This window comes from Schistocerca piceifrons, chromosome 1 (assembly GCF_021461385.2).
Source record: "Schistocerca piceifrons isolate TAMUIC-IGC-003096 chromosome 1, iqSchPice1.1, whole genome shotgun sequence".
Lineage (NCBI taxonomy): Eukaryota > Metazoa > Arthropoda > Insecta > Orthoptera > Acrididae > Schistocerca > Schistocerca piceifrons.
The window spans coordinates 123,832,927-123,855,382 of NC_060138.1; the positions used below are offsets into that span (position 1 = coordinate 123,832,927).

Sequence of the window (22,456 nt, forward strand, 5' to 3'; positions counted from 1 at the left end):
TTCAAAGGTGCTCATCATCACTCAAACAGTAACCAAAAAATTACTATATGTTATCAATATCATTTTTAAAATTGTAAACAGATTTTAGTTAAGTAAGAATGAGACGATCTCAGTTATGAATGTCACATGACTGAAATAAATAATAGTTATTGTGGCAGGTCATGAGCCTCTACTCCTTGCACTCTGTAACAGGCAACCAGTTAAAATTGAAGAACCTAAAATAGTAATGGTACGAGGGCAAAGGAAAGAGTACATAATTATGTTTGGTGATAGCTTAGGAAGTGCAGATTGGGACTTCATATATAAATTGTCAATCTGGAAAAAGCAAAGCTGAAATAACCTTTGATAACTTCTTTAAAAAGTACACAGATTTATGGGAGTCTTGCTCACCAGTAAAAAGAATTAGATATCTGAGAGAAATGAAAAATAAAACCCTGAACTGGTTTACGGAAGAGCTAGCAGAAATTAAACGAGACAGGCATATGCTGTACCAGATGCATAAGCAAACTGCTAACAAAGGGGCAGAACGGAGTGTGAACATTCATAGGTCACATCTGAAATGCAAAAAAATTCTACAAAGCTAAACTACTTCTGCAAACAGTGAAAAACTATATAGAAAGGGCTCCTAATAAGTGCAAGGCAGCAGGGCAAATAACAAAACAAGAGAATACACCAAAATGCACAGAAACAGCTCTGCTTGAACCCGAGGAATTAAATCAGTACTTTATAAGCTCAGTTAAAGAAATAAGTAACAGTATTAAAGCAACAAATTCATCTGCAATGGACCTTTTTGTAACACCACTGCCTGTTAACCTGGGATTTCAATGGAGGGCTGTCATACCTGCTGATGTTATAAACGCTGTATCCAAATTTTCAGGTTCTAAAAGTATGGACTGTTATTGGTTAGCAAATAAGATAATTAAAAAGACAATACACTCAATCACCAAACCCTTAGCTTTTATTTTTAATAAATGTGTGGAATTTGGAGTTTTTCCAGATGCACTTAAGGCATCCAGTTTTTGAAAAAGGGGACAAACATCTTCCCCAAAGCTACAGACCTGTCTCCATTGTTCCAATATTCCCAAAGATATTTGAGGCATTGATACATACACAAATAAGCAGCTTCTTTGAAAAACACAATATCCTACGTAGCAATCAGTTTGGTTTTTGCAAGGGGAAAAACACAACAGGGGCCATCTTGGAAATCATTGACCAAACCTTAACAGCTATTGAAAACAATAACATGCTATCACTGGTATTATGTGACCCAAGCAAAGCTTTCGATTGCATTCCTGTTGAAGTACTCCTGGGGAAACTAGAGTGAGAGGGAGCACTTTAGCTGTGGTAAATTCTTATTTAAGTAACCAAAAACCATTTCTTTCAGTCAGAAATGTAAATTCTTCCATAATGGAAATCAGCACAGGTGTACTACAAGGCTCTATCCTTGGATCCATCTTCTTCATTGTAACTATTAATGATTTACCTAAAAACATAGCCTACCCTGTCGTATGTTATGCTGATGATACACCACTACCTACCACATATCAGAACATTTAAGATATGAATACCGTATTTACTCGAATCTAAGCCGCACTTTTTTTCTGGTTTTTGTAATCCAAAAAACCGCCTGTGGCTTAGAATCGAGTGCAAAAAAGCGGAAGTTCTGAAAAATGTTGGTAGGTGCCACCACAACTGACTTCTGCCGTCGAACATATGTAGCGCTACACAGGCATGCTTTGTAGTCACAGAGATAAATACTGGCGCCAAAACCTCTGCATCAGTAAATAAATTAAAAAAAGGAAAAAGGTGGAAGATGAGCTTTTTTTTCTCCGCCCCGAGCTTTGACCACTGCATTTTCATACATTATCCAACGAAGTAAATACAAATTCCGTATTGTTCATCTTCGAATGTAGCAGAATTTCAATGTACTACGAAAATTCGACTGGCAAGACTGTTACGGATGTTTGTCAATATGGCCAACTCTACGTTCTGAATTTTTTCCTACCTGTGAGAAGAGATGGTTGCTAATAGGAACCTGATGAAATGTGAATCACACGCAGTATTAACTTCACCATAAGAATAATACGAATATAAACATTTTGCCATGTATTCTTTCGTGTTTGCTGCTATCTCATTTAAATCCTGTCTGCCTAATAAACTACGAAACTTGACAACAGCAAACGCGGAAGAATATACGTATCGTGTCATGTTTATATTCGTATTATTCTTATGCCTAATAGTGATACAGTCAGAAATGAAGCACGGCGACTGACTAGATTTTTAAATCTAAGATGACTAATTTCTGTGCAGAATTTGATGCACTAAAGAAGCGGCCGCAAAGATTTTCAAACGGAGAAAAATTTTCGCCTAACTCTCGTTCAGAACATGTTCTATCATATGCAGTCTATTATTTGGTTCTTGTTGATCATTATCAAAGAAAGCAGCAGTGTAAGTAACAATAAATAGCAGTCTCTTGCCATTGTTTTGCTAATGAGAGGATTCCTCTTCTTTTTTTTATTGTAAGCGGCGGTAGTGCGCACAAAAGCAAGCAATGCCACGAGCGGCGACACGCCGTAAACACGCACTATCAGAATGCGACAAACAATGCATGACGCAGTACAGTAATGCATTTTCAGCTTAGAGTGACGTAAACACCTATAACAAAGAAAACGGCACTTATCAGATCAAAGCAAAATAACCCGTATAAATACGGACGGAGTGCCTGACGCATAGCAATGGCTACCTGGTAAAGCTTAACTGCTAAGATTACGACTCGAACCAAACTACTGTATCGTCTTTCATTCGACCTAAATTGGGTCTCATATTACAATGGACCAACTTTGTTTAGATTTGGAGATGCGGCCTAAAACTTTTCTCTCCACTTGAATTTCAAGTCTCAAATTTCTGGTGCGACTTAGATTCGGGAATTTTTTTTTCCTTTATTTCGAGTCTCATTTTTCAGGTGCGGCTTAGATTCGAGTGCGGCTTACATTCGAGTAAATATGGTAGCCTAGCAAAAGAAACACTTGATAAGGACCTGGACTGGTTGGCAACCAATAAGCTCCTGTGCAATCCTGATAAATCCCAACAACTTTTAATGAGAATATCAAATGAAGTAGACAATAAGTCAGTAAAACTCTTAGGTATTCACATTTATTCAAAACTCTATTGGGAGGAAAATGTCAATCATGTATGTAAATTTAAAAAAAAAAATCCTCAGGTGGCATATCTTATCTTCAAACTAATGGAGGTAGTGAGCTTGGAATACATTCGGGTGACGTTCTTTGGGCTATTCCAGTCACATATTTCATATGGTCTGATTATATGGGGGCACTCCCCTCACATCAAGAACATCTTAAAATTACAAAAAAAGTGTTACACATAATATGTAAAAGAGTTCATAGGGAACACTGTCGTCCTCTTTTTTTCCAGACTCATAATACCCACCATTATAAATTTGTACATCTATGTGTCTGTACTCTATATTAAAAATAATATTTCAGAATTTATTGCCAGAGGGGGAAATACATGAACACAACACCAGGGCTAAGGGTAATTTAGACATGTTGCACCACAGATTAGCAAGAACAGGAAATTCCCACAAAGTAAACCCACTCAAAATGTTCCATAAACTACCAGTTCATGTCCAGTCTATGGATATAGTTTTTTAAAATTAAGTGGTACAGCTGGCTGTCAGATCATCCATTATGTGACATTAAAGAATTATTTGAGATGTGTGATATGGATATTAGCATTTAAAAGTTGTCTATAGTTAAACATATTATTGTGTGCAGTGGTTAATTGTGTGTAATTACAATAGTGTATACAATACACAATACAAAACTATATTATATTATAGCTTATTGCATTAACTTTTAGAAACAATCCTGGATTAATTTGATACACTGCCATGCCTAAAATGTATTCTATAATGTACTGACACTAGTTTATTTTATTATTATGTATGTACTACTACATCCTGTATGACAAAGCCAATATCATTGTAAAATGATCTATGGGTGAATAAAATTCTAAATTTTTGATTGTTTTTGTATAATATTAGGTGTTTGGATGCTGTCATCCATAACGTACACACTCATAACAAGTTAGGCATAACCAAGCACACATTAACACAAATATCATTGATAAATGTTCAACCTATGCTCTGAAATGCCCGAACAGTCATAACCAGTGGAATGATGCTATTGGCCACCACATTGTATGGTTCCCTTTCTTTTCTTACTGTGCATCATCCCAATATCTTTGTATATGGCCAATACTCTGGCATATGAAGGAAATTTATTTAATTAGTTATTTATATCCCATAAATCCAATACAGCAGTACATTTGCATGGATGTAGGACATGTCAGATGATTACACATTATGCAAAAGGAACACACAAAAAATTCTCTTGCAATAGGAGATACATGTATAAGACAAAATACACATTATAAGGGATAGACAATATTACACTTAAAAAAGTTAAAATAAAAGTAGATCTTAATAGCTACATGTTGTTGTTGTGGTCTTCAGTCCTGAGACTGGTTTGATGCAGCTCTCCATGCTACTCTATCATGTGCAAGCTTTTTCATCTCCCAGTACCTACTGCAACCTACATCCTTCTGAATCTGCTTAGTGTATTCATCTCTTGGTCTCCCTCTATGATTTTTACCCTCCACGCTGCCCTCCAATACTAAATTGGTGATCCCTTGATGCCTCAGAACATGTCCTACCAACCGATCCCTTCTTCTGGTCAAGTTGTGCCACAAACTTCTCTTCTCCCCAATCCTATTCAATACTTCCTCATTAGTTATGTGATCTCCCCATCTAATCTTCAGCATTCTTCTGTAGCACCACATTTCAAAAGCTTCTATTCTCTTCTTGTCCAAACTATTTATTGTCCATGTTTCACTTCCATACATGGCGACACTCCATACAAATACTTTCAGAAATGACTTCCTGACACTTAAATCAATACTGAATGTTAACAAATTTCTCTTCTTCAGAAACGCTTTCCTTGCCATTGCCAGCCTACATTTTATATCCTCTCTACTTCGACCATCATCAGTTATTTTGCTTCCCAAATAGCAAAACTCCTTTACTACTTTAAGTGCCTCATTTCCTAATCTAATTCCCTCAGCATCACCCGACTTAATTCGACTACATTCCATTATCCTTGTTTTGCTTTTGTTGATGTTCATCTTATATCCTCCTTTCAAGACACTGTCCATTCCATTCAACTGCTCTTCCAAGTCCTTTGCTGTCTCTGACAGAATTACAATGTCATCAGCGAACCTCAAAGTTATTATTTCTTCTCCATGAATTTTAATACCTACTCCGAATTTTTCTTTTGTTTCCTTCACTGCTTGCTCAATATACAGATTGAACAACATCGGGGAGAGGCTACAACCCTGTCTTACTCCCTTCCCAACCACTGCTTCCCTTTCATGTCCCTCGACTCTTATAACTGCCATCTGGTTTCTGTACAAATTGTAAATAGCCTTTCGCTCCCTGTATTTTACCCCTGCCACCTTTAGAATTTGAAAGAGAGTATTCCAGACAACATTGTCAAAAGCTTTCTCTAAGTCTACAAATGCTAGAAACATAGGTTTGCCTTTCCTTAATCTTTCTTCTAAGATAAGTCGTAAGGTCAGTATTGCCTCACGTGTTCCAGTGTTTCTACGGAATCCAAACTGATCTTCCCCGAGGTTGGCTTCTACTAGTTTTTCCATTCGTCTGTAAAGAATTCGTGTTAGTATTTTGCAGCTGTGACTTATTAAGCTGATAGTTCGGTAATTTTCACATCTGTCAACACCTGCTTTCTTTGGGATTGGAATTATTATATTCTTCTTGAAGTCTGAGAGTATTTAGCCTGTTTCATACATCTTGCTCACCAGATGGTAGAGTTTTCTCAGGACTGGCTCTCCCACGGCCGTCAGTAGTTCCAATGGAATATTGTCTACTCCGGGGGCCTTGTTTCGACTCAGGTCTTTCAGTGCTCTGTCAAACTCTTCACGCAGTATCATATCTCCCATTTCATCTTCATCTACATCCTCTTCCATTTCCATAATATTGTCCTCAAGTACATCGCCCTTGTATAGACCCTCTATATACTCCTTCCACCTTTCTGCTCTCCCTTCTTTGCTTAGAACTGGGTTTCCATCTGAGCTCTTGATATTCATACAAGTCGTTCTCTTATCTCCAAAGGTCTCTTTAATTTTCCTGTAGGCGGTATCTATCTTACCCCTAGTGAGATAGGCCTCTACATCCTTACATTTGTCCTCTAGCCATCCCTGCTTAGCCATTTTGCACTTCCTGTCGATCTCATTTTTGAGACGTTTGTATTCCTTTTTGCCTGTTTCATTTACTGCATTTTTATATTTTCTCCTTTCATCAATTAAATTCAATATTTCTTCTGTTACCCAAGGATTTCTACTAGCCCTCGTCTTTTTACCTACTTGATCCTCTGCTGCCTTCACTACTTCATCCCTCAAAGCTACCCATTCTTCTTCTACTGTATTTATTTCCCCCATTCCTGTCAATTGCTCCCTTATGCTCTCCCTGAATCTCTGTACAACCTCTGGTTCTTTTAGTTTATCCAGGTTCCATCTCCTTAAATTCCCACCTTTTTGCAGTTTCTTCAGTTTTAATCTACAGTTCATAACCAATAGATTGTGGTCAGAGTCCACATCTGCCCCTGGAAATGTCTTACAATTTAAAACCTGGTTCCTAAATCTCTGTCTTACCATTATATAATCTATCTGATACCTTTTAGTATCTTCAGGGTTCTTCCATGTATACAACCTTCTTTCATGATTCTTAAGCCAAGTGTTAGTTATGATTATGTTGTGCTCTGTGCAAAACTCTACAAGGCGGCTTCCTCTCTCATTTCTGTCCCCCAATCCATATTCACCTACTATGTTTCCTTCTCTCCCTTTTCCTACACTCAAATTCCAGTCACCCATGACTATTAAATTTTCGTCTCCCTTCACTATCTGAATAATTTCTTTTATTTCATCATACATTTCTTCAATTTCTTCGTCATCTGCAGAGCTAGTTGGCATATAAACTTGTACTACTGTAGTAGGTGTGGGCGTCATATCTATCTTGGCCACAATAATGCGTTCACTATGCTGTTTGTAGTAGCTTACCCGCATTCCTATTTTCCTATTCATTATTAAACCTACTCCTGCATTACCCCTATTTGATTTTGTGTTTATAACCCTGTAGTCACCTGACCAGAAGTCTTGTTCCTCCTGCCACCGAACTTCACTAATTCCCACTATATCTAACTTCAACCTATCCATTTCCCTTTTTAAATTTTCTAACCTACCTGCCCGATTAAGGGATCTGACATTCCACGCTCCGATCCGTAGAACGCCAGTTTTCTTTCTCCTGATAACGACATCCTCTTGAGTAGTCCCCGCCCGGAGATCCGAATGGGGGACTATTTTACCTCCGGAATATTTTACCCAAGAGGACGCCATCATCATGTAATCATACCGTAAAGCTGCATGCCCTCGGGAAAAATAGCTACATAAAAACATAATAATGTTAACAATGATTCCAACTGTCATAATGCATAGGAGTACATCAGATTTAATTAAAAGAAAAGTCAATTAGAGATAACACGATTGAAATTTTCAACCAAATGAAAGGAACTATTGAATAGTGTTTGAGCTGTTGTTTAAATTTGGGAAGCTCATGAACAAGTGATTTCAGTGATGGTGGGAGAGCATTGAACACCTTGCAACTCATGTAATGGATTCCTTTTTGCACAGTACTAAGGTTTTTTAATTCAAATTTGAGGTCCATCTTCCTCCTGGTATTGTGGGTCTGATTTGATAGATAATATTGGCATGCAGTTGTCAGTATCCCTAATTTTCTAAAAAGGTTTCTACAAGAATGTCTAGAGTGGACTGCACTCATTATCCTAATAACTCTTTTTTTTTTTTTTTTTTTTTTTTAAAAAAAGTAGATGATTACCCCAGAAAACTATGCCATTCAACAATAGTGCATAGTGCAGGGAAGTAACTAAAATAAGCAGTTTTGTTGTGTCTCTGTCATAGACAGTGGAAATAATACAAATAACGAATGTTGCTGGGCTGAAATTTTTGAGAAGATGTAAAATATGTTCAGACCATTTTAGATTGCTGTACACCCAGGAACTTGGATGACTCAACCTGTAATAACTCACTATCATTACATTTAATATTTAATTGATCCTCCACTTTTTTACTTACTTGAACATGAACAAACTGGGTCTTGTGAACATTTAGTGATAACCCATTATTTTCAAACCAATTAAGCACTTCATTAAAGACAATATTGGCTGATTACTCAAGTTGTGGTTGGGGGTTTTGTTGATGAGGATGGAGGTGTCATCAGCGAAAAGAGTGACATGGAGGAAGAGAAGGGGGAGCAAGTACAGAGCCCTGAGGAACACCACAGCCAGTAGAGTCCCAGCTAGATGATACACAGTGCCTCTTAGAGTCATTAAACTTTTCTACAGTTAGGCATGATTTAATCCATGAGCCAGCTGATCCTCTTACACCATAATTTTCAGACTCTGCTCAGAGGATTTCATGGTTAACACTAACAAAGGCCTTGTTAGAAAGGTCACAGAACATACCAAAAGGAGATAATTTATTATTAAAAGACTCTAAGATTTGATGGGTGATGGAGAAAATAGCTTGGTCTGTTGATACACACTGTTGAAATCCAAACTGGGTACTGTTTAGTACTTGATAATGAATCAGGTGGTCAATAAGTCTTTTGTGAACCAATTTATCAAGAATTTTAGATGAGGTTATTAAAAGGGAGATAGGTTGATGTTTGATAATGTCAGTTTTACCACCTTGTTCAAAGAGAAGTTTGACAATAGCATACTTTAGTCACTTAGGAACAATGCCATGCTGGAAGGAGTCATTGAGTATATGGCACAGTATTTTGCTTATTGGCTTATAGCATTCCTTCAGTAATCTTTGCGATACCATCAAAACCAACAGAATTCTTGCTTGTCATCTCTCTAATTATATTCTCAATATTATGTACTGTCACAGGAGACATTTTAATATACTTGGTTTTTTATATTAATAGCTCTTTGAAGGGATAACATGGCTTCATTAACAGAACATGTTTTTCCAGTTTGGGCTGCTGATGCTAAAAAGTGGTTGTTAAAAATGTCAGTAGTTATTTCAACAGTTTCATGAATGGTATCATGTGATTTAATTTTTATGTTTTCTGCAGCAGGGATTTTATGTGTTTCCCTTTTTATTATGTTACATATGGTTTTAATTTTTTTATTAGAGAAATCAATTTCTGATTTTACAAAAATACTCTTTGCCCTTCTTAGAACTTTTTTCAAGGGAAGTTTGTAATGTTTTTCCTTTTCTGATGACTTTTTGACTGAGGCATACAGATTTGTTTTCCTTTTGCAGGAGGTTTTGAAGTCCAAAGTTAATCAGTTTTTATTGGATTAGGTGTCATATTTGAATTTGGCAGTCCTTTTAAGAAAAGCCACTTCGAATAGGCAAATATACTCATTTAGAAAAGCATTATACTTGTCATTAATATTGTCAAAGAGCTCAAACTTGTCCCAGTCGACTTCTTGTAGGGAATTACAGAAGGTACTGATAGATTGTGTGTTACTCTGAAAGTTTTACTGCCGAAATTGTTCTAAGAAAAGGGCTAACATCTTTAATTCAAAGTTGCTGACCATCAGGGTCTAAGAGCCCATTTAATATATAAGTTTTGTAGTCATGTTTAGATTTCTGATCCTGTACTAAGAAGATGTCAATTTGACAAATGGAATTAGCTGTGACTCTAGTGGGAAAAATCCACCAGTGTTGTTAAATTAGGAGTTTGTTATATGTGTTAAGTCATTTCTTCCCATGTTATCAGAAAGAAAGTCAACATTAAAATCACTTAACATTATAACATCTTTTGTTTTTCCAAAAAAAAAAGAAAAGAAAAAAGAAATGAGTTAACAGAGATTCTCACTCCACAGCTGATACACTGGGGAGGACAATTATGATGCAGAATCCAAATGATGTTGCTGCCTAAGTAAAGATACAAGTTTTAAACTTATTGTGACTGTGTGAAAGATATAATTATTTTTAAAAGCTGCAAGCTCCTGAGATCTCACAGAATCTCATACTCTGGGTTTCCTCCCTAACAGCATTAGAGCTTGTATCGTAAGTTATACAACTACAGTGTAACTCAGATAAATATCTTCCATATATACTTCAACTTCATGTGTAGGGTTTAGAGCAGAGTTCTGTTTCTGGTTCAAAGGCCTTCAAAAACTGCTATTACAACCTACGAATTATTGTCAAATACTTGATTTTTTTAAGGAAAGTTTGTAATGCTTTTCCTTTTCTAGACTGTAACTGGATTTGACTGAGGCATAGATGACACATGAGAAAAGCTTAAGGCATGTCACAAAGAATATTGATGTCACCATTCAAAATAGCCATGCAAATGCTAAAAGAGAGCAAGGTTTGTAGATGCTGGGAGCACGTTCTCATGCCCACTTCACCCATGGTATTGGCTGGCACTTTTTCAGTACCTGAGGTCATCTTGAATAAAATGTTATGCCATTTTGTGCCTTTCCAATAACTTTCGACTAGAATATAACTATTGTATACAAAATATCTGAATGAAATATTAAATGATCTTTTTTAGATGTAAGGGAGATGCAGACTGTAAATGTTGTTGTCATATACTAGTAACATAAATATTCAACAAAATATGGTGAGAAATGTTATATTGTGTTACTTGATGAAAAACACAGAGAATCATTTTTAAATTTACCAGATTCTTGATTCTTTCATTACATCACCTTCAAAATAAAACAGATTGCTCCAGTTGTTGGCCGTTTCTGTCTCACTTTCTAGCTTCTTTCGCCTCTTTGTCCAAGCAACCTTTTTGTGAGCTATTTTTACTGCACCCTTTTTGTAACTTTTTCTTGCTGATCTTCTTTCTACTTTTTTCCACTTTTTATGTGTTATTTTCTTCTAATCCTCCTTTTACTACACCTCCTTCTCCATCACAGTATAGATTAGACTTTGTATCTGTTCCATCTTCGTAATACTTTCTGTTTATAATGTTAACTATCTCTTTTTGTTGTTTGTTTTACTATCTCATGTTTTTGTTACATTGTTCTCCTCTGTTTTTGGCATCTGATTATTGGTTTTCACCTCCTCATATTCCACCATAACTCTCATGGCTCAGAATTCAGTCTTTCAAATCTCTCATTGTTTCTTTCCCCTTCTTCTGAAACTGGAGGAAATGCACATAATCTCTCACATTTTCAAGTTCTCTCTGCCTTTCTTTTTAAACCAGTACTTAGATTTTATTTGTCCACAGGTGGCTGACAAAAATTTAAATATCAAATGGTCTGACGGACATAACAGCAGTTTTCAATTTGAATGGTTAAAAGAAAGGAACTTCACTTCTGAGAAACAGAAGCAATGGTTGAGCAAGACGTACAGGGCACCAAAGGAAACTTGGAATACACAAAAGTTCCAGTCTATAATCAAGCGTTTCAAATTTGATGACATCATAAAAAGGTGAATAACACACAAATTAATTGGAAGATTAACACAAAGGAGAAGCAAATACATCTCTAGATGAAAGTGATGGATCCAGAACGAAATTTTCAGTCTGCTGTGGAGGTTAAAACTGTGGGCCAGACTGAGACTCGAACTCGAGGCATTTGCCTATCACGGGCAAATGCCCCGAGTTTGAGTCTTGATCTGGCACACAGTTTTAATCTGAAAGTGTTGGTATTTGAGAAGGTAAAGTTATGATTTTCAGGCAAATTATGTTCAGAGTTTTTCAATTTGCTACAAAACAAGCTAATAAAATTAACAAATTAATAGTTTTTTAGAGTATCATAGATCACAGAAAGAAGGCTGTTATGTTACTGTGACAGCAGTTTTCATGTGTCAACTGCTCCTATCTTTGCATCCTTCTCTATGAACCACAGGCCCACTTGCCTTTGCATTTTCATATGGTTGTTATTCTTAGTTAACATTACTGTCAGTGCAATTGCTTTTAAAATGAATGTTTATGTATTAATGAAATAAACATTTTATTGCTGAATCTGGAATGTCTGCTATGTTCATGTCATGAGTTAATTTCCAGGGCATTGTAATGAAAGACACATCCCTTTATCTTAAAAAAAAGTTCAGTCTCATTTGCTGATAAATATGCCTGTACTTCCAAGACAGAATAGTAAGTCCATTCTGTGAAAGAAATGTGTATACAGTGTATCTAAAGAATACTTTTTGCAATTAAACTCTGCTACTAGCTGCAGAAAAATATTATGAGCATGAGTAGGAAAGTCATCAAAAATACTCACAAAATAACTTTTGCTACAAGCTGTTGCATAACTTCTAAACAAAATATTGTAAATCCCCTGTTATTAACTTAGTGGTTTTGTCACAGTAACAGTCAACCTATTTAAAAATATGCAACATACAAAAGTAAGCTTCATCACTGTTTTTGAAAGATAAGATGGTACACCAGATCACACAAACAAATGCCTTATGTATCCACACCCGTTGCTGGTTCAACAGTGGAAGAGGCGTCAGTGGAGGAAGAATGACCCATGTGCAGAGTGCCAAAGAAGAGAGAGTTTCAGCAGACTGGTGTGCCTGAGGTTATTTGAGTAAACATCATGATGGCAAACAGACATGTGGTTGCCAATGGAAGTATGAATCGGCACATTGCAGAGCTTGTATGATGAAGATGACATGTCTCTTCGAATGGTTGGTTGCAGATATTGCATGTTCAGAGAAGGATGACAGAGTGTGAAGAATGAAGGTTGAAGTGCATGGCCTTACACATCCATGAATGGAAACATGAGAAAAGCTTAAGGCATGTAACAAAGAATATTGATGTCGCCATTCAAAATAGCCATGCAAATGCTAAAAGAGAGCAAGCTTTGTAGATGCTGGGAGCATGTTCTCAGGCCCACTTTACCCACAGTATTGGCTGGCACTTTTTCAGTACCTGAGGTCAGTACCTGACCTGCTGTTAGTGGTCAGATGCATAATGGTGTCAGATGTAGTGTCCACACAACATATTGGCCATGTTCAGGCCCATCAAATGATCCATGATGTTACTGAAATGTGTCTCCAAGATTGGGACCCAAAAACCTGACCCTGGACCACAAGAGTGCAAGAATGGGAATCAGTCTTGATCACTTGATGTGATACACATGACAAGGAAATGAGTTCCTGTTCAGAATCATCACAGGCGATGTGACATGGATGTGCATTTACCCCAGAATCCAAGGCTGTTTCAGTGACATGGAAGCATCCCAGTTTACTAATGTGGAAAAAATTCAAAATACCTCCCTCCACAGAAAAGGATATGGCCACAGTGTTGTGGGATGTGATAAATGTGATTCTCCTTGATTTCCTCCAGAAAGTGGCTATCAGTGTGGCATGCTGCTCTGACACTCTCACCAAACTCTGACCCACCATTCAACAAAAGAGACCAGGACTATTGAATGAACGTGTCATGCTGTCCAAAGCCACATACGGTAAGACTCGTACAGGACCAGACTCATCAGTTTGGATGGGAGATATTAGATCAGGCAGCCTACAACCCTGATCTTGCCTCATCAGACTTTCACCTGCTGCCTGTATTGAATGCCGCACTACTGGAACATCACTTCGAAACCAATGCTGAGGTAGAGCAGGCTGTGCAAAAATTCCTTGTATCGCAAGGCACCAATTTTTCTCAGAGTGGGTTCTTCAAATTGAGTGCACGCAATGACACATGTCTCAATGTCAGTGGTGACTATGCTGAAAAATAGTGCTAGGTGTATAGTTCATGATGCCATGGTGCAATTGTTTTTGGCAATCAAGTTTCCATTTGAGAAACAATGATGAAACTTACTTTCGGAATATCCCCCCCTCAAATGATACATGAATGTTGCAGTTAGATGTAGCATGAAATATGAACAGTCTGTTGCAGGTAGATGTGTTGTGAACATGGCAGCACATTATGAATTAACCTATTCTGAATATGGGATGATAACTGGTGCAAGATTCATAGGTCATAGCATATTGAAGATTACAAGAACTTGGGTTTCTAAGATCAGCAATATCTATGGTGAATCTTCAATATTGCAGAAATAATGTTTCCACATGCATAACGTGCCACACAGGTTGACTACAAGCATTTGATGAATGGACATCAATCACCTCCACAGAGACATACAGGGCAAGCAACAGTCTACTGAATATCAGATCACTGCTAATCTTTGCTAGGACTGTACAGACACAAATGCACCATGCAAGCTTCAGCAGCCAATGACTGTCATCCCATCCTTCTGTAGCTTTTGAGCACTTAGTGTATAAAAACATAAATTACAATAAATAACAACAAAGAAGTATTCAGTTACCACATGCAAAGTATTAAAACACTAACTACATCTGTTTATCTGATGTAGGGACAAAAGAAAAGAAGAATATAAGTAGCTCAAGTCTGAGATTATTTGGTAGTATTTTTAGCAATAATGAATAGATGATTACTAGTAGTAGAGGATGCAACTTTTTTGTTAATGACATTGAGGGACTGGCACTCCCTTAATGATTTCCTGTTCATTTCATTATTATCATCATCCATATAGATATAATCATTACCATCATGAATCACAAAAATTTCATTGTGAAGTATTAGTACACAACAATGTCCAATGGAATAATTTTATGTACAGAAGGTTCTCTGCTCAATATGAGTTTTTGTACTGGCACATGACTCCTACTTCAACCTGAAATAATTATGAATTAAAGCTTTTATGCTATTTTATATAGTGGTAAAGAACTATTATGCATTTGTAATCAGTCTTAATCCCATCACTCAAGACAGAACATGGAGCCAGTACTCTTAAAGATTTCACTATAGGTAGTGAAACTTGCAGATGCCTGTTAATTTGCGCTGTGGTGTAACTTTGTCCACTTACAGTGCTACATACTACTCAGTGATGAGACTAATGGCTTTCAAAATATTCACAGCATACAGAATGTTCAAAGCAGTTTTGCACCACCTGTGTATCTGTCAATATGTGTTGGTTTAGACTCAACAGAAGCAAGAAATTAAAAAGAATCTTTATTAAATATTTAAATAAATAAAACTGAGGCACTGAGAACCACAAGGGTCCAAAACGCAGAAACAAAATTGTGAGAAAAATAGATGTTTGTAAAATCAGATGTACAGGGAAACCATCTGTCAAATAGGTATAAATTGTTTTTTAACCAAGTCTCAACATCCTATACTTCCTATGAAAAAATAAAGTACTGTCTTTGGTATGAAATATGAATTAATATTTAAATTATATTTATTCTTAATGTTCGTTCACAAAATTTTCATATACAGGCCAGTCACAGTAGTGTCTTTTGACTGTTGTAAAGTTTATATTTAATGTGAAATTAGAATCAAAACATTCCCCACAAGAAATGTTCTCCAAAATTATTAATAAAGAACAGATACAAAATGCACCACACACACAATTATGACCTATTCAAACACTTCATGGTCCTCATTATCATCATTACCATTAAGCACTTTATGTTGCTTGAAGTTCAGATAAAACTGCTGATACACCTCCGATTATGGAATGTTACTGTTATGCACATGATGTAGACACTAAATTATGTTGTGAACTCCAGATAACAACTGAGCACCACAGAGCAAGAAAACTATGGTTTATGCATTAGCCCCGACAGAAATTAATATCCGAGAAATTGATGAGACACATTTTTGTGAATGTTCATATATACAACATGGGGCTGCAGATACAGATAAAGCTGGTTCACCATAAGATCAATACTCATCAGGAGTCTGCATAGATGCTACAATCTCAAAATCAATGATAGTGTGCTTTAGGCCCTTATGGTTCTCAGCACCTCAATTAAAATAAATAAAAAAAACACAATAATCAAAATGAAGTGTTTTTACCCAAGAACACTGTAATTTATAGCTCAAACAGTACACATACATGGAAGACAAGATACAATACAATAGCAATACACAAGTGGCCAGCAAAGCCTTGTGCTGGCCTATATAGCCATTAGTTTCAACAGGGGATGCAGCTGACAGGCTATGCACACAACTACTGTTATATTAGCAATCCAAGTGGTCTCTAGTGGTCAAATCAAGCACAAACTTCGCACACAAACTATGAAGCACTACACACACAAAATGGGTAGTTGCAACACCCCTATTCCCTTGCAAAGAAGTGAGCACTGTACTCATGTCCATTTCTTCTGTGGTCAATGTAGGTTGTTGATCATTCGACATGCTGCCATCAGTGTGTATGGTCAGAAGAGGTACGATTGTGGGAAGGTATGGTGCCCGCCCTGGTCTGAGAGGTGGTATGGTAGTACAGATGACACTGGTGCAGTGTCCATCTCTGTGTCCGAGTCCAACCCCAGGGAAGGAGGATGCAGTAAAGGCAGCAGAACAGGCAACACTGGCTGTGATGGAGGTGGTCACAAGGTGTCACCTATGACAATACAGGAGCCGGGACCCACTGTGGCTCCAACAGCTGAAGGGGACACCCACAGCAGAGGAGACAGAAGTGAAAATTTGGCAACAGTGGTGGAGATGGTGAGGGGACCGCCAGCTTGTAGGAGATGGCCAGGCAGACAGTAGATATAGGGGGTGGCGGAGGTGCACCCAGTGTGCAGCCACTCATGTCAGCCACACATGTGGTTGATGTGTTGCGACGCCATCCCCCAAGCCACACAGATGATGCAGAGGCATTGGCCGCAGGTACTCTCAATTACCGCTGGCACCCATTTCAGCCAGCAGCCAAACCCACAAGCCCAAACAGCTGTGCCAGCTGGAAGCATTGCTGTGCTGGTGCCGGCAGATGGCATTGCTTCAGTTGAAACAGATGTAGCAGAGATGAAGGCTGATGATGGTGCAACAACCTGCCTGACTCTTAATGTCAACAGTAACAAATGTATAAGAACTGAGGAACTGGTCAAGAGCTATGTCCAGCAACACATCCAAAATGTACTTTTTCATTTTAATCTTAAATGTTTGTGCTAGTCATTCTGCTTCCCCATTCAACTGAGGGTGGAGAGGAGGAGCCATGACATGGTGAACACCATGTTTTTTTACAAAAATCTGCAAATTCCTGAGATATGAACTGGGGGCCATTGTCTATAACTAAGGTAAACAGAAGGCCTTCCATCGCAAAAATTTTTGACAACACTGAAATTTTTGCTGCCACAGAAGTAGACAGACAAAGCACATAGAATAAGTGTCAATTACAATAAGCTAGTAGAAATTCAGAAAAGCTCCCAAAAAAATCTGCATGAATCCATTCCCAATGCTGCCATGGATTTGGCCACAGTGACAAAGAAGCATGGAGAGCCTCCTGACAGGTAGCACACAGTGGACAGGCCAAAACAACTCGTGCTATTTCCCCATCAATGCCTGGTCAAAAGACCTGACTGTGTGCCATCGCTTTTGTACATGAGCAACCTAGTGGTCCACATGCAATAAATGCATAACCTCATGCCATAGGACTACAACCTGGGGAACAGTGTCCTCTGTAGCTAACAGCAGCACTCCTCCCAAAACTGAAAGTCGATATTTTAATGCAAAATAATTTTTCAAAGAATCAGAAGCAAGGCCCAGAGGTTTGTCCAGCCAGCTGTGTTGCACAAAAGAAACAACTTTACTTAAAATTGGATCCACAGCTACCACAGCTGCAGTTTTAGTGGTAGTAATACAAAAACCATAAACTACATTTTGAGCTTCCACATCCAAATGAAAACAAAGCAATTCTTCTTTATAAAATGCTGTATCCGGACAAGTTGGCTAATGTGATAAGTTGTCAGCATTTACATGTTGCGCCACAGGTTGAAAATTTATCTCATAATAGTATTGTAACAGGAAAAGAGCCCACTGCTGTAAGCGATGTGTGGATTTGTCCAAAGGGTTAAAAACACCACTGATTTGTGGCCTGTGATCAGTTGAAACTTGGGCCTGTATATAAAAAACACGAAATTCTTTTTAGAGCATATACGATTGTCAAAGCCATTTTCTCTGTCTCAGAATAATGTTGTTGCAGTGAATTTAAGAATTCAGAGGTGTATGCAATAGGATGTTCAGATCTGTCTGCATACTTGTGAACAAGGACAGCATCCAGGCCAAACCGAGATGTGCCCGTCACTGACGCAAGGTGCTGGCCTGGCTGAAAAGTGGCCAAACAGGGATCTGACTCAGCTTTTTTTCAGCAGCTTCAATGCCTGGTTACAAGCAAGGGACCAGCAGAAAGGAACATAATAATGCATGAACTGGTTGTGCCACAGTAGCAGTATGTGGTATGAATTTGTGGTAGTATGCAATTTTGTATAAAAATGCCTGTAATTCCTTGATGGATATGAGGTGTGGCAATGTGGCAGTAGCATCAGTATGTTGGCACAATGGTTTAATACCAGCACACAACACTTCAAACCCCAAATAAATAATGGATGGTTGAAAAGACTGTGTCTCATCCAAATTGCACTTTAACCCTCAGACTGTAAAACAGAAAATAGGGCACAAAGGTTCCACAAATTTTCATCTGTAGAGGCACCAGACACTACTGTGTCATCTAAATAGTTGATGCAGCATGGACCCAACACAATAAGTTGTTCTAAAAATCATTGAAAAATGGCAAGTTCACTTGCCATGCCAAATGGCAAATGCTGGTATTAATAAAGCCCACATGGAGTGTTTATAATTAGGTGTTTCGATTCCTTATCGAGTGGCAGCAGTAAATATGCCTCTGACAAGTCAGTCTTTGAAAAATAATGGTCCTCCAATAATTTTGCTAATGGCTTGTCAGGGCACAGCAAAGGATAGGTATTGGCAGTTGACTGTGCGTTAATAGATTTTTAAAAATCACCACAGAGGCATAATTTACCAGTAAGTTTTTTGACTCCAGTGGTGCTGACCATTCCCTGGAAGAAATAGTTTGAATAACCTCAAGGATTTGAAGGTGATATAATTCTGCTTTGACTTGATCCTGTAAGGTTACCAGTGCTTGGTGGGCCCAGAAAAACTGGGACCAGGCAGACTGTTTCATTATAATGTGAGCTGAAATCCTGTTGCACAACAAAGTCCTGGAGAAATAGAGAGGAAAATTTGGCACAGGTAGCTTCTAACTGTTGATATGGAACTTTATCAGAAACGAAACTTTGTCATTGATGGAGGATCTGAAAAGTTTCCACGTATCTAATCCAAACAGATCTTTGGTGTAAGCATTGTCCACAACTAAGACTTTACTGAATGATCCATAGCTTTTTAAATAAAAAATACAGAAAACCATCCAAGAATGGAATCTATTGTTTGTTGTAACTCACCAATCTCCATGATACTGGAACCAGAGGGGGAGAACCCAAATTGGCGTAAGTTTGAGAGTTCACTAACATTGCTACTGCACCCATCCCACGCATGGTTTGTCAAATGCTATGCACTTCCATATATGACATGCTTGGAGATACTGTCACTTCGGTGATCATTTCATTCTTGGTTTCGGAAGAGAATTATACACAGAAACATGTGTCCTCTCGTATGTCACCTATTACACATTCCCATTGCTTGGAACATGAAGTTCATTCATGTTGAACGAAGCAATAGGGACGAAAGGCAATGGAGCATGAGGCTGTCACCGTTGTGATGCAAATTGCTATTGTTGCAAACAACAATTATCTATAAGACGCTGAGACATCTGCTGGACTGCTGCAAGAGTGTCTACATTCCCTTGCAAACTGACTGAAGGCTGGGACAAGTGAGAGGAACTGACTTCTGAAACTTCCAACCAGGCTCTACCAGGCTACCTGCAGCCTGTGAAACTTCAAATGACTGTGATATGTTCAGTACTTCCACAAGAATAAGATTTTCACATTGTGGTGCTTGCTTCCAAACTTCCCTATCAGGACCAAAATGTATGATTGCATCTCAAACCATATGATCTGCATAGGATTCCTTATGAACATTTGTCACAAAATTACAATGATGTGTAAGACCATGTAGTTCTGCTGCTTGTTGTGGCCACTTTTGGCAGCAGTAAAGCTACACACGAGCAGCAATAATGTAAGTATATTTACAGTGATAGGTAGAAAGGAACTCATATATCACATCAAAAGAAATACTTGAAAGTTCTTGTAAGGGTGTGAGCTGACACAACAACCAATACATGTGAGGTGAAATCAATGACAAAAAAAATGGCCTTCCACAAGTTTACGTCTGTTACCCCAAATGCTTGCAAATGTTGCTGCGGGGACTTTTTGTAAGCACCCAGTCTTCTGCTGCATCGTCATACGCAGGGAACGGCAGTGGTTGTACCAATGTAGTTGTTAAACTGCAAATAGCAGCTGTAGCCCCCACTGTTGCTCAGGAAGAGATTTAAGCACTGCCTTCATGGAAATTACACTCAAAGGACCAGTTACTGTAGTGGAACACGTGGAGTCAAATATCATACTCATCACCAGAAAGTGTTCTAACGCACGAAGACCGTAAATTATTGCTCAAATAGTACACGCACATGGAAGATAGGGTATAACACAATAGCAGTACATAAGTGGCCTGTGGAGCTTTGTGCTCTGGCCTATATATCCATTAGTTCCAACAGAGGGCATAGCCAGCAGACTGCACATGCAACTGCTGTTGTATTAGCAAGCTGGGTGGGTTCTAGTGGCTGAATCAAGCACAAACTTCACACACCAACTATGAAGTGGTGCACACACAAAATTGGTAGTAACAACAAAATGCAGTTTGCTCAAAACTGCAGCTCTGTGAAAACAAAATCTGCTGTTGGGTAATATTCAAAATTGTGTTACTCCAGCCTGTACATTAGTAAGACGCTTGCATCCTTCCTCTACCAAGACATTGCTTCTCAGGCATGTCTTACTTTTTGACAGAGGATCTTCTGAAGTCATCCAGTGTGTGAGAAGGGTTCTCTTCGTGGTGCACTCCAAATTTCATGTGGTCCTGATCATGTTCCATTTGGCTCACATGAGCAGATACTGCAGTACTTTCCATTTAGTTGATTCCTTCCTGAAGAAGGTGTTCATGAGATGGTGTGGCATGCTCAAGTACTATCATCGTGAAAGACAAGTGCATCACTGAAATGCTGGCTGTAGAACTGGACTATAGGTTGGAGGACCATGTTCTGATACTGCACAGCCAGTAAATTACCCTCAACAGTGATGAGAGGCACCTAACAGCTACAGATGATACCAGCCCGAAATGTGACCAGCCCACTTCTATGCTGAACTTGCATGCTTGAGACACATTGGTACCTGGTCACCTCCACATTTCTCTGCAACAGCCATCAAACATCGAACAAATACTGCACATGAAACTTCCTGGCAGATTACAACTGTGTGCCGGACCGAGACTCAAACTTAGGACCTTTGCCTTTCATAGGCAAGTGCTCTACTCTACCGAGTTTTGAGTCTCAGTGCAGCACACAGTTTTAATCTGCCAAGAAGTTTTGTATCAGAGAAAATCAGTGAAAATTTCATTCTGGCTGTGTCTAAGCCATGTCTCCGCAATGTCCCTTCTTCCAGGAGTGATAGTTCTGCAGGGGTTGCAGAGGAGCTTCTGTGAAGTTTGGAAGGTAGGTGACGAGGTAATGGCAGAATTGAAGCTGTGAGGTTGGTTGTGAGTCATGCTTGGGTAGCTCAGTTGGTAGAGCACTTGCCCATGAAAGGCAAATGTCCTGAGTTCAAGCACAAAGTTTTAATCTGCCTGGAAGTTCCATATCAGTGCACACTCTACTACAGAGTGAAAATTTCATACTGAAAATGCTGAACATGTTGGTGAAGAGAATCCGATGCTGCAAATCCAGGTTCTGTTCCAGGTGTTCTGTTGCCCATCATCTTTGTTGCATTGTTGTTTGTAATGGATATCTGCAGCTGGAGATGGCTGTGTACTGTCAGCATTGTTAAAGGTCCTCCAGTTGACTCTAAAAAAAAGGCAGGGCATAGATCTGTTACATTGTCCTCAGAATACCTGTATGCCACAATTGGGAGGTAGCAGCCACAATGCAGTTTTTCAATGTTTTGTGTCTTGCAGTAGTGACTTGATGTTCAAATGACACTGGTGAGGAGTATGCCAGATTGGCAGGCAACTTTCCATACTGACAGCCCAGTGATTATAAGCACATAGTCAAAGCTTGAGTAAACCCTTTGATACATGTTGTCAGAGAAAGTACTCACAAGCCGCCATTCATGATTGGAGATACAGATCGCTTCACTGAAATGCACTGAGAATGCAGGATTATTTTCATATTAATTATGCAGATGGATGTAAGCAACAATTTTCTGTGATCAAAATAGTATTGAGAAAGAGTTAAAAAACAATGCACATTATGAGAACATTGCAAAACTTTTATTGAGTAGTTTCTATTATTTGTATTTTTGTAACTGA

General features: G+C 38.4%; 1 protein-coding gene across 2 annotated transcripts in view; it reads left to right on the plus strand.

Moving 5' to 3' along the window:
* LOC124794727 (gamma-butyrobetaine dioxygenase-like) overlaps positions 1-22,456 on the plus strand; it is a 234,819-nt gene that overhangs the window by 160,380 nt on the left and 51,983 nt on the right. For both annotated transcript variants that reach the window (XM_047258324.1, XM_047258333.1), the window contains exon 4: positions 11,372-11,574. In XM_047258324.1, coding sequence (XP_047114280.1) covers positions 11,372-11,574 — 203 coding nt within the window. The remainder of the gene's footprint in view (positions 1-11,371; positions 11,575-22,456) is intronic.